Genomic DNA, 13,168 nt, shown 5'->3' with positions numbered 1-13,168 from the left:
AAAGCAGGAACAAAAGGTCAAGCACTGGATTTCTCTTGCATTCACACACTGATTCTGTCTGAACTCTCCTTACTGAACACCTTTTGAACACAATGTTAATTTTTAAACAGTACCTTTCTCTGGCAATTGAATTAACTGGGAATTTGTCACTCCAGTCAAATCAATCTAGATTAATGCACAAAGTGAATTTAGAGTTGAGCTAACTATCCCTTATTTAACCTTTGCCTGAATGTTTTTATTCTCCACTAAAAGAACCCAATTCCAAAGCTTTGAAGTGACTTGGAACTGGACACATTCAAGGATAAAGGTATGTACAGTGGGGAAATCAAGCAGAAATGCTGGGGTAAATTTTAAGCATGTGAACAATGTGGTTTTACCTAGACTAGAGCTTTTTCCAACAACACAGCCACCTCTTCTTTGGCACTGGGAAGAAAGGTACAGACAGTGCTTTATCCAGTGCAGAACATTGACACTGTGGAGTTACATCTGTTCTAGAACTCCTGGCACCAACAAATTCCATATTGCCCAAGCCAGTTGGCATAAAGATGGTGTGTATTCCCTCAAGGTGAGATTACAGCTCAGTGTGCTATTCAGAAAAATAGGCCAGACAACTGAACTTCCTTTTCCAGGTGGGCTCATTTGCCATTTCTCACAAATAATGCTGGAAAAAGACAAAAATGAATGATATCCCAAAAAGATCCTCTTTACACAGATTTGAAAGCAAATGCCAATTGCAGCCTTCAGGGGACAAGTGCTACTGCTGCAGTACATCTGGTAATTAGTCTGTAAGGGTTTCTGTTTATGACAGGAGTGAAAACTAACTATTGCAGCAGAAGTAATACTGGCTGAACACAGAACTGCTGTTTTGTTCAGTGTCCCAGCTGTGCCCAGTGGCCCTGTGCTGGCAGGAATGTGACACTGGAGTTGGTAGAGCAGGAGTTGGTAGAGCAGAAGTCACTCAGTTCTCCTAAAGGTGGTTTACACAAAGCACTTTATTCTTTTTTTGAACCTCTGCAACCTTTAACTGCCCCACAGTATCTCACACACAGAGCACATCCCTCACTGTTTCAATCCAGAATTGTTCTGTAACCAGGAATGCATCTAGAGATCACCACAAGTTCTCTGGGAAAACAACACAATATCCTTGAAATTAATTACAGAATGGCAAGGGGATTTAATCTTATTGAGATTTTATATAAAACAGCATTTAGCTCTGGCACTCACACTCTATACCTAATAAACAAAATAAAAATTCAAATCAGCCAGAGAAACAGCTACAACAAGCACTTTCATAAAGTCCACAATGACAAATGCCAATCTCCTATTTGCTGACACAGCACAGCAGAGGAACAAGCCACACTTTTCATGGCATTAGCTTAAATGGTTCCTTGGATATACAGTCCCTGTGGATAGTATTGGCCTGAATGTCACTGGAGCTACAAATACTTTGGTTTTGCTTGTTGTTTTTTTAACTTGGACTATGTCTGCATGAGAAGTGGGTATGATTTAGCCTTGCAAACTGTAAAACCCTCACAGCCACAAGAGCTGACTAAACAAGAAGAGCATCCTCACAGTCAGTTACCCTGTTTTTCCAGGCACAAACTGGCTCCAAATGATGATGAACACCCTCAATGCCAAGCTGAGGGAGTCAGTAAGGATGTGAATACTTAGGTGGGTGTCAGTGGCCTTCCAGACTCAGAGGACAAAACCAAAGTGAGAATCAGATATAATTATTTAATGTGTAAGAGAAAGAAAAGTCATGGATCTGAGACCCTGAAGTGGTTTTATCTCAAGAGCACTATGCTGGCAGGATCACATGCTGCAAATACAGATCAAACAATTTTTGGTTTTCCACTTAAAACTGACAGGACTACGATTATTCAAGGAAAACAAGTTCATTATCTTGTCTATTCTAAGGGAGGAAAACTGACTTAGAGCATACAGACCAAGTGGAGAATGAAAGCAAAATGAAAATACAGTCAGGAGGGAATGATTGGCAGTTGCAGGAGGAAACTAATCTTGTAAATGGACCAGAGGCTGCTCAAAGTGGATGCAAAGAGGAGGAATAAACAGGGATTTATGTAGATTGAAGCAGAACTCTCAAAAAACAAGGACTCCATATCAGAATCACTGTGCTTTTTTAGGAATCTCCAGAATATGAGAAGTGTTTCAATTGGCAGTGTGGACTAGTGATTTGACAATTTAACCATCCCAACATTTTACACAGTGTTCAACAGTATGGCAATCTGAAAAGAGAGAGTTGTTTGGAAAAGCACTACAGCAAAACAAGGAAAGTACAAGGAAACAATTCAGTTCCAAATCAGTTGAGAGGAGGTAAAATACCTCCCCTCCAAAATTATTTTGTTCTGAATGCTGTACTTTGACCAACCTCTACAGCTCCAGTTACATGACCTACACTGATGTGAACCTCTGAGCATGTCACCAGGATCACCATGATCTGGAAGATGGAGGGTCTGTGCCCAAACCAGCATTCCTCTGCTTTAGCACGCATTGGAATTCAGAAAAAAACCAAAACAACATTATTGTGGAGACAGAGTAATGAAACTTCCACTGAAATGACAAAAAAGGCAACGACCTCTATTACTCTACTCTGCTTCCAAGCAGCTCTTACAGCTTTCACTGTCAATAAAATCTACAGTTATGTTTATACTAAGGTTTAAATTTTATTATTTTAACATGCATGTTGGTGTATGTTAAAATTTTAGAATACATTAAATCAGATTTTTGCAATTTCAATAAAAATATATTAATATAATTTTTAGCTCAAGCATAGAAATATCTTATTTCTGCTGTGAAAAAGGACAATGTATAAATACAATCAGCTGTAATTCACAAGCTGATTTTTTCAATATAGGTATTAACAATAAGAAAATAAAAATTTACTTACTGGAAAGCTAGACTTACAGAGGATATATGTTTATAAAATATTATTTTGGTGTTTCAAAGTGTGGATTTCATAAGCATTCATGTTAAGGTGAATGCTAACGTGGAGAAGTTAGACACAAAAAGCTGGAAAACTGCCATGATCTGCACCCTTTACAGGTGTGCCTACATTAAAATACAGTCCTTTTTTATTTGAGTTTGCACCTTTCCAAACATTCTGCTGCCTCATTCACTGCACTGACTATTTCAGAACTGGCAACACTAGGATATGATCTGCACCCTTTACAGGTGTGCCTACATTAAAATACAGTCCTTTTTTATTTGAGTTTGCACCTTTCCATTCTATTGCTTCATTCACTGCATTTACTATTTCAGAACTGGCAACACTAGGAATGCTGTAGACAATGTTACTAAGCAGGAAAACAAGGTACTGTTTTATCAGTGCAAACAAAGGCAAGAGACCATCATGAACTGTGGAACATTTTCAGCTGGCCGCTGGCAGGGCTGTAGCTGTATGAGACAGAGGGCAGCACGGCTGGGGGAGCAGCAGTGCAGGTTTGAGCTACAGCTCATCGTTAATGCTCCCTCTGATGTGTGGAGATGGGAGAAGATGCTCATGGAGGGATTGCCAGGGGTGAGAGGAAAGAAACTTGTGGTAGAATGGAAGATGCTTGGAAAACCAGGAAATCAGTGTTTCTTCCTTCTTGTGAAGCTAACCCTTAAGGTCAGTGTGACAGTAGGATAATGCAGTTCCCTTTGGAGGAATTACAGGGGGGAGCACAAAGAAGAATTCCTTTCTGGAGCTGTTTAAATACGGTGTTTTAATGGCAACAATACAGCTGTAATGATGCCTTGTGGATTAATAAGGGTTCCATAAATGAACAGTCTGAATGGGATTGAGAAATTCACTGGTTTCTCTGTCTCTTCCTGGAAAGAGTATTTAAAAACAACAGGCATTTGCTCTCCAAGGTTGCATGGGGTTTTTAGCCAATGATTTCCTCTGTCTGGTTCATTGAAAGCTGCACAGAATAGAGCCTCTAATGGCACTTGCTGCATGGCTCCACACCCAGTTTGTGACCTTGCCTGGTGACCAACTCTTCACACAGCACATTAATGCTGAGGATTTCTTGCACAGGTGAAGGGCAAAGAGAAAATTACTACCTTACTGAGGTCATCTGAAATGCATTTCTCTTAAAAGAAATTATGTGACTGCAGACTTACCAATTTGAAGCTCAAATGCTCAACTAATAATGGTAAGTTAGGTTTTTAGAATTGGTGCTGGATAACTAAACATGGTATGTGAGAAGCCTCCTCAGATAAGGCAGTGCTGAGTGCTGGAGAACACAGCAGGAGGCTGCACTGAGTTCATCTGATCTGAGGCTGTGGAGATCACATCCAACAGCAGCAGTGCCTGGAGAGGACTCTGCTTACAGCCCTCTCCAGCTGCTTGTTATTTTCTCTCTCAAGTTGAGCAGCTGAGCTGTTGGCAGAACTGCCAACCAGCACAAGTCCTGCTCCTCAGCCTGTTGCTGAAGTTGTTCAAGCCAGCATGCAGGAGGCTGCAGGGCTCATCTGAGCAGCTTGGCTAGTGACTCTGAAAATGAGGCAGCAAGCAGCTGGGAGGGCAACCCATGCTCTGCATAGCTGCTGTGACAGAAGCATGGAGCAGGAAGAATGTGAGAGCAGGTATTTTTGGATGTCTCTTTGCTCAGAAGCAGGATGCCTCTTCCTGGACTGACCTGTTTTTAAATTTCACTTTAGGGCTACTAAGGATCAAGGAAAGTAACAAACAGAAGGACTTTTCCCCTCTTCATTTCAGCTTCTGGGAAAGGAATAGCACAAGTCCTGCTCCTCAGCCTGTTGCTGAAGTTGTTCAAGCCAGCATGCAGGAGGCTGCAGGGCTCATCTGAGCAGCTTGGCTAGTGACTCTGAAAATGAGGCAGCAAGCAGCTGGGAGGGCAACCCATGCTCTGCATAGCTGCTGTGACAGAAGCATGGAGCAGGAAGAATGTGAGAGCAGGTATTTTTGGATGTCTCTTTGCTCAGAAGCAGGATGCCGCTTCCTGGACTGAGCTGTTTTTAAATTTCACTTTAGGGTTACTAAGGTTCAAGGAAAGTAACAAGGAGGCAGAAGTAAGCAGAAGGACTTTTCCCCTGCTCATTTCACCTTCTGGGAAAGGAAGTAACTAGAGAAACAGTGAAATCTTAAGTTGGACTCTGACAGGCCAGCATTCTAATGCACTAAAATCTACTCTAAAGAGTTAAACTGGAAGTGAAATATCTAAAGCATCTTCAGAAGATCCACCTGTGTTAAAGGCTGGTAGGTATTTCTTGGTGTCCAATTTCCAGATGGGTTGGTCTATTTCACCACACAGCAGTACCTTAACAGGGACAGTGCTCGTTCCTCTGCCTTCTCTCTCTGCAAAACTCCCTTCAAGAGCAGTTGAGAGTGTTGCAGAACTCCCTTAATCAGAGTTAGCAACACTTGAATCAAAACTGGGTCCCCCTTAGTGAGGGCTTCTGTAAGAATTTTCCCATACACAATTTTTTAATTTAAACTCGTGTAAATAGCCAGCTTTTCCATTGCCTCCTAAAATATGATTTCCTTTGACCTTCTAAACCAAAGTGACTTGACATTAACTCTCTGCTTCCTCAGCAGGCTGTCCCTGATCTGGAGTTTCTGACACTTAAAACCTCAGATGAATTCTTGATTCCAAGATGTGCAGCCTTCCTTCTCAAAAGGCTTAAATTAGGTCATGTGAAGAGGAGGAAAGAGGCATGCAGGCAATCTGCTTTCACTGGAGAGTAAAGTGTATGATCTTCCCTGCTTTCTTGATAAATAAGAAAAGATGGATATAATTAGTTGTCCCAAGGACCAAAGAAGCTTCTGCCTTGCTACAGAGTAGCTGAAGGTTATGTACATACAGACCAACTCATATAAATAGTCCTCTGTAGAATTACTAAGTATAATGCTCAACACTCTCAGTCTCTAATGGAAGACTACTGCTCCTAGTTAGTAACAATCCTTTCAATAGAGGATAAATTTAACAATATTATTTTGTGCACTGCTATCCCAAATGCTGACTGAAAATAAAAAAATACATATTTTCCTTCTTCCTTTTACCTAAGCCTGCCATTCTTGCAGAAGAATGTTGCCTGAAATTCTAGTCATGAACATAATCAACTCAAAGGCTCACTCATGACTGAACTAATCTGATAGTGTTTCCCTTAAGTCTCTTCTATACATAACATTTCTGTCACAATGAGAACTCTGTTCAGGAGAAATATGACAATGGAATCTCGAGTTCATAATCACAACTGGAAATCCTGGCTGTCAGCTAGCATTTAGTGATGTGCAGTTGAGATCTGGTTCCTAAGAGAACCTTGGATGCTGTCAGGTGTCTTCTGGACAGAGCCTCCCAACAGTCCTACAGTGTCTGCTTGGGCATGGGCCCAATGGCTCTGGAGACCTCACAGTAATGCCCAGTGAGTGCATGGGGACACTCCCTCAAACTGCTCAGCGAGTGACACTACACACATGACAAACCTGCTTCTGTGAGTGCTCCTGATGTAGTTTCAGGACAAAAAGGCAGCACTTGAGAAAAGCTTTTAATATTCCGTGCTTGCTACTGCACTTTATTGCGCATCTAGAATAAACATATGATGTGCTCCTAGAGATGTGAGAGCAACAGATGTGCAAAAATCACCTTTCATGTGCTTAAATAACTGAATTTTATAAATTCTGTGATACTAATATGCAGGAAAAAAAGGACAAAATTCAATGTTGCCACGTGGAACTTAATATCATCATGATGTTTTCTGCTTGCTCCCTGTACCTGGGAATGTACCTCCTATTGCTACACAAACACTGACTGCTCCATGTAAGCAAAGCACTGGTTTGTCTTTAACACAGACTCTGAGCTCAAATTTGAAGTTGCCTTAACTTCCCAACTTAGAGAAATAGAAGCGGCTTTCCCTACATAAATGTAAGATATATAGTAGCCTGCTAGCTTAAAAATTTCAAGTAAAATTTTGACTCAACTTCATTTCTGGGATCAGCCTAAATTCAGAGATAAACATGTAAGAACAAGCCAAATCAGCTTCCACACTAAGGCTGCTTTAGCTAACAGAAAACTCTTTTTGCCAGAGACACAAGAACCACATCAGATATCTATATTAAAAAACCCTCCTTTGAACAGTATCTGTTTGAGGATTTTTGGACACCTCCCCTACTTCTCTATATCTGTATAAGCTTGGCTTTTATCCTGTATGTTGGCTGTGAAAATGCAGGGGGTGGGGGGGGGGAGAAGAAGCTCTACCAGTTCTCACTTGCTGGATTAAATTACTATCTTCTGCTCTGTGGAAATTCAAATACTGTAACAACAGCTGAAGCATAAGGCACCAATGACTTCCAAGGATGCAAAGAGTAACTGATATCTTAATATGATACAAAGGAAACAAAGGGAAATAATTTTGCTAATGACAACTGCATTATTTTAAGTACTTCATTAGGTTGGCACAAAGCAAGCAATTAAAAATACTGAAACCATATTCCAGTAAAATGCTGGATGGGTAGGCTTTGGAGAGATCAAAGGACAAATCTTAGATATAAATTTGTAACTACAAAGTGCTAAAGCAATATGGCAGATTAAAAAGAAAAACCCAAACTCCAATGTCAACCTCCACTTTTAAGTTGATGCCAGATGTATTCCCTGTGGCACCAGGCAACTCATTTGTATCCTTGGATGCCCTTCCACTGTCATGGGCACAAACCCCCACTTCCAACATTACACAGGGACTGCGTTAAATCTGACAAACAGACAACTGACTGTAGCTCAGATAGCAAGTGAATGCAAATCACACGTTAAGCACAGTTCAATATTTACACTTTTTTCAATGAAAGTTAACAAGGGGAGGACATGAAATTTTTGGTGTTCACTCAGGAATCAGGCAGGTAAAACCAAACCTGGTAAAATTGCTCTTGCTTTCTTTGCAGATGTGCCTCATGACTCAGTCATAAGAAACATGACTCTGTGTTTAGCATGCCAGAACTAGAGATCATTGCATAGAGCAGAACTTCTGTCACTGCTGGGAATAATTCTGATATGGTAAAGGTACCTTGACTACCATTCAACTACCAACTACAACCTGCCTAAAGCTTCTGTGTGAAACTCTGGTCTCTGAAATAAAGATCTCTCAATGCTGCCAGGGTGGGAACTTGCTCCAGTCAGACTAACTGGGAATGTGGACAACTCTTGCTTGTAGAGTATTTTAAGTTCTGTAGAAAGTAAGAGGATTCAACAAACCAGAAATATGGATGAGGGAGAATAAATTCATGTTTTCCAGGGTGTTTTAAAATTGTGTTAGAGCAAGCTACGTGCAAGTTCTGCTTTGGGTCTCTACAGAGTACATGTCCCAGCTTCTGGGAAGTCCTGGTCCATCTTTTGGCTGGCCCGTGTCTCCTTTTAACCCATGAAACTGATGGTTTGTCTTTCCATTCCATTCCATTTCAAGGAGTGTAACAGAGTGAGATTTGAGGAAGTGCACAGAGGAAACCTCAAAACAAAGGGGAATCTTTAAGCTAATTAAAGCTGCTCCCTTGTTAGTTTTGTAAATAAGCATTTCAAATGAATAACCTGCCAAACACCTGCTGCCTAACAATGAAACTGGAAACTTATTTCAATGTTACTTCCAATTACATTGCTCAACTTTGGAATGCTGCATCAAACTAGTTCAAAATTCCAGTGACTGTTTTAGGAATTGATGGACAAGACTGTCATTAACTTCAGCTCCTGTGTGTACAGCAGGCCAGGATGAAGTTGGAGGTTTCCTGTCTGCAGAGTAATATAAAGTTCATAGATACTCCTACTGGTATAACTGTATTTTCACTACAGCTCTACCCATCTTTCAAAGAGAAAGACTTCCTAGGCAGAAAAACAATGGTGAGAATAAAGCTGGAAAAAGCTCTGGGAGCTGGGAAGATGTTGCACAGGGAACTCTGAGGACTGTAGGAAAGTAGGCAAGCCTTTGACATGAGAAGTTTTGCCTGCAAGTGTTGGAGTGCTTGAGGTACAGGTGTATGTTTACACTGACCACAAACACGAGTTTCATAACTCTGTAATTGTTTTGGAGTTAATACTGCCAGTTAATGTTGTCTCTTCTTGCTTATGTTCACTGTATTACCTTGTTTCAGGAGACTTCTGAAGAACAGCCTTAAAATGAAGTTCATGGAAAAACTTATCCTAAACTGATAAACAGAACAAGAATGTGTTGAAAGGGTAGGTGAGGGTCAAGTGAAATGCCCTCTGCAGCTTGACAGAGTAACTCTCCCATCTTCCAGGGAGGAAAAAAAAAAGGCATAATCGAATTTCATGCGTTTGAGATCACGGGACCAGATGTGCATAAATACTTTCAGAAATAAGACTTGGCAACACTTCACACAAATGGATCTTCAGTTACCAACTGGGCTGATGTTGCTTGTAGCCAAACAAGTGTATTTTCATAGCACTAAAGTACCTGTAGATATTATGTTGGGTGTAACAACTGCTGTTCAGACAAGTGCCTTCAGAACAGTTTGCTGATAAACACACAAGCTCTGTTAGCAAATATTGTCCCTGAACAAGTGATGAGCTCTGTTTGTTGTCTGCTTTCAAAATTTTTCTGCACCATATTTATTGGACTGTTATTGTTCAATATTAACTGGTGCCACAAAAATTCTTAGGATACGTGTAATAACGTGCAATATTCTCATTTTCCTGCAAGCACCAAATATATTTCCCTTGGTTTTAATATTTTTCAAATAGCAAAATCCATGAGAAGAGGGAATAAATGTTCCTGGCTTGGACTTTGGGACATTAGTCACAACATGCTTCTGCACTAGTGTCATAGAGGAAGGAAAACCTATCTTTGCATTGAAATTAGAGGGTGGACTTAGGCTATAATTTCATTTCCACATGCCCCAGTCATCCAGCATGCCCCAATGAGTCTGAAAGCTTGTAATTAACCCCTTCTCAGGAACGAGAATTGTTTGAGGAAACTCTGATTACTCAATGCAAACTGGACTTCCAGCTAGAGTGTCTGCTGTCGTGTTAAAATTAGGGATTATTTTGGAAGCCAGCTTCCTCAGTGATGCTTCTGGCCCTAGCAACTGTTCTTGCCTCCCAAGGCATCCCTTGCACACAGCCCCTGGGTGCAACGCCAGGGGCTCCTCTCTTGTGCTAAATGCAAGCTCAGTTTGAAGTACCAAGGTTGCAGGATGTGCTTAAGCTGGTGGAGCTGAACTCCCTCCCTTGGGGGAGCAGAGGGGAAAGTTTTCAGGTACTCAAAGTACAAACTGAACAGTTTTTCAGAGCACGTTTCTCTCTTCCTTTCTATTAATTAAATGAGTACATGCAGCAGTAGGGTGGCTGGCAGATAAAGCATCTCTAAACTGCAGCAGGCTCTGGAACAGAGGCCTGCCCTTGGGCAGGGGAAGGGGAGGCTGAGCTGATGTCTCCTTGCAGGGCCCGTGGTCACAGCTGGCCATGAGCAGCTTCCTGTGGGGATCCTGCAGTGTCTCAAGGCTCCCTCACCAATGAGGAATGCCTGCTCAGCCTCTCTTCTGCTTTACTAAAGGCAACATAGATGTTTCTCAACTTGCTAAAAAGTTTCAGTTATGAAATGCTTCTCCAGACTTTCCTGTTTGTCAGACTTTGCACTACGTGGCCCCTGTGGCAACTCTCAATGTACTCTACCAAGTTTTTGGAGAAGTGTGGTCCAGATTTTGACTTAAACTGCCCTGCCAGAAGTAATTATTTTTTTTTTTTGCAAGGACAAACAAAGAAAGACTAGACTTGACACGCTTCAACACAGACTGCAGAGTGCTTCTAATAAAGTTTCTTGTCCATGCTATGGCTGCTTGACACCATAGTTTGTTGTCTGACATCCTTCTTCTCAAAGAGCAGAAAGCATTTTCTCTTTAAGACAGCAAACAACAAAAAGTATAATTTCATTCAGAGTTGGACAAAGGCCTTTATGTAAATTCTGCTATCCAATAAAGACTATGTACAAACACATGCAAAAAGCACTTAGAAGTTTGCTCCCTAGGCTTAACTTTCAAGGCACTTCTCACTTCTACCAACTGCTTCGTCTGGACTTGTCAGGAGCTTATTCTTCTAATTGCCAGCACAAAAGGTTTTTAATTTATGTTTTGACAGCTAAAATACTACATCTTCATAAATACAGAGAACTGTCAGTAGTGCCAGTGCAGAAGGAAAGGAACCAGATGCAGTACTAACAGCTGGGGGAGACTGCAATGATTCTATAACAAGTTAAGAAAAGCATCTGCTTATAGTTTGATAAAAGCTATCTGTCTAAATCCAACCTAGAAAATCAGATCCCGCTACAGCTGGCATAGAGATTATGAGCATCTCACAGAACAAAAAAACTCCAGCACCCTGTTTAGAAATAATAGGTTTAGATCAAGAGCATATTTCCTTCACTTCTGTCCTTTTTATTGTAAAAAAAGAAATATAAACCAACTCACAATAATATTCTGATGTCTAAAGGTCAAGATAGCAAGCTTGCATTTGCCTTCAAAGCTTAGAAGAATTTACTTCAGTAAAATATTCCACATGTAATATAAAGCTACTCTATTTCTCACACCCTTAGTCTGAACACGGGCCTTTAGGTCGAGCCTTTCTCTACTTTGCTGAAATCCTGGGTTGGAAGGTGCACAAAGGCTCTCTCCTCTCCTCCGAGCTCAGATCTATCTCATTTCATCAGCTTTAAATTCACATCCAGGTACCACAGGCATAAAATCAGAATGCTTTTTGAAAGGCACAACATGAAAAGTTTTTAAACGAGCTGCACAGAAAGGCATTTACACGCAGAATACGTCAGCAATAAAAGACACCGCACGACCAACACATGTGCCAGTACCTCACGGTATGACAAGGAACAAGGCGTTTGGCAGCTCCTGGACCTGACGACCAGGTATTTCCTTTCCAAGCAGAGGTGCTTAAGCGCAGGCCGGAGGGAAAGGGATCAGATCCTCCTGGCGCAGAGCTGCTTCACCTGCCCTCTGTAAGCTGTCCTCGCTGCGGCTGGGGGGCTGCCGCTGCCCCCGGCCCAGCCCCTCTCGGCACCGGAGGGGCGGTGGTCGCGGCCACCCGGCTGAGGACTCTGCCCGCGGGGACCCCTCACCCGCAGGGCAGGGACGGGACCCCGGCCCCGGCGTCACGGGCCCTGTCGCTGTCCCCGTCCCCCCGCCCAGCCGGCCCAGGGCCGGTCCCAGCCCTGAGGGACCCTCCCGCCGCCGCCGGGCTGCGGACGCCATGGAGAACCGCGTTGCCATGGCAACCCCCCCCTCCCGCCCCAGGGGCCTCGCCACGGCGGGGCGGCGATCCCCGCGCCCCCCGCGCCGCCTCACGGCCCCCGCACGGAGGATACAGCTTGAAGCCGCGGAGGATCTCCTTGGCCCGCTCGTCCGTGGCCGACATGGTCCTGCCGCGCCGCGGGCGGGCGGACGGGGCTGGGCCGGGCCTGGCGGGAGCGCGGCGGTGACAGCGGAGCCTCAGGACCCCCCGCCCCTCCCTCCCGCGCACCCGCCACTGCCCGGCGCAACCAACCCCAGCGGCCGCCGGCGGCCGCCCGCCGCCGCGCCGACCAATCAGCTTCTCCGTCCCCTCCTCGCCCCGCCTTCCGGCGCAAGAATGACAGCGCCACTGACCAATCAGACAGCGCTCTCCCTCATTCAAGGGTGGGTGCGCAGCGGTCGCCGAGACGCTTCGGTTGGGCCTGACGTGGCCGCGATGGAGGCGCCGCAGGATGGCCGGGCCGGGCCGGGCCGGGGAGCGGGCGGGCCCCGGAGGCCTCAGCGGGGAGCAGCTGAGGGGGTGAGAAGCCGCCCCGGGCCTGGTCAGCGGCGGCCGAACGGCCCCGAGGCGCTGGAGCTTGGCTGGCGCTTCTCCCCGGGCAGTCCCGGGGTTTCGTGTTTGGAGCTCCGCCCTTGAGCTCGGCTGGCGCTGGGCACCCGGAGCAGCTTCTGCTGGAGACCCCCCGAACCCACCTGGACGAGTTCTGTGTCACCTGCTGCAGGTGGCCCTGCCTCGGCAGGGGGCTGGGCTGGATGCTCGCCCGCGGCCCCTGCCAGGCCTGGCAGCGCTGTGGTTGTGCGTGCCCCGAGCCAGCGGCAGCAGCAGGGTGGAGAAGGTGTAAGATAAATAGTGTGCTACCCGCTGGAACAAAGGCAGCCTTCTTTGTGCTGCAGAAATTTGAATCACAG

At 44.2% G+C, this 13,168-nt stretch overlaps 1 protein-coding gene across 1 annotated transcript in view; it reads right to left on the bottom strand.

Moving 5' to 3' along the window:
- PDE6D (phosphodiesterase 6D) overlaps positions 1–12,530 on the bottom strand; it is a 34,364-nt gene extending 21,834 nt beyond the window's left edge. The window contains exon 1 of the mRNA XM_039713390.1: positions 12,334–12,530. Coding sequence (XP_039569324.1) covers positions 12,334–12,383 — 50 coding nt within the window. The 5' untranslated portion in view covers positions 12,384–12,530. The remainder of the gene's footprint in view (positions 1–12,333) is intronic.
- Between the last annotated feature and the right edge of the window lie 638 nt (positions 12,531–13,168).

The sequence above is a fragment of the Passer montanus genome, unplaced genomic scaffold (assembly GCF_014805655.1).
Source record: "Passer montanus isolate IOZ18808 unplaced genomic scaffold, ASM1480565v1 scaffold29, whole genome shotgun sequence".
Taxonomy (NCBI): Eukaryota; Metazoa; Chordata; class Aves; order Passeriformes; family Passeridae; genus Passer; species Passer montanus.
The sequence above is the reverse complement of the archived record's forward strand: the minus strand, read 5'-3'. Positions and strand labels throughout refer to the sequence as shown.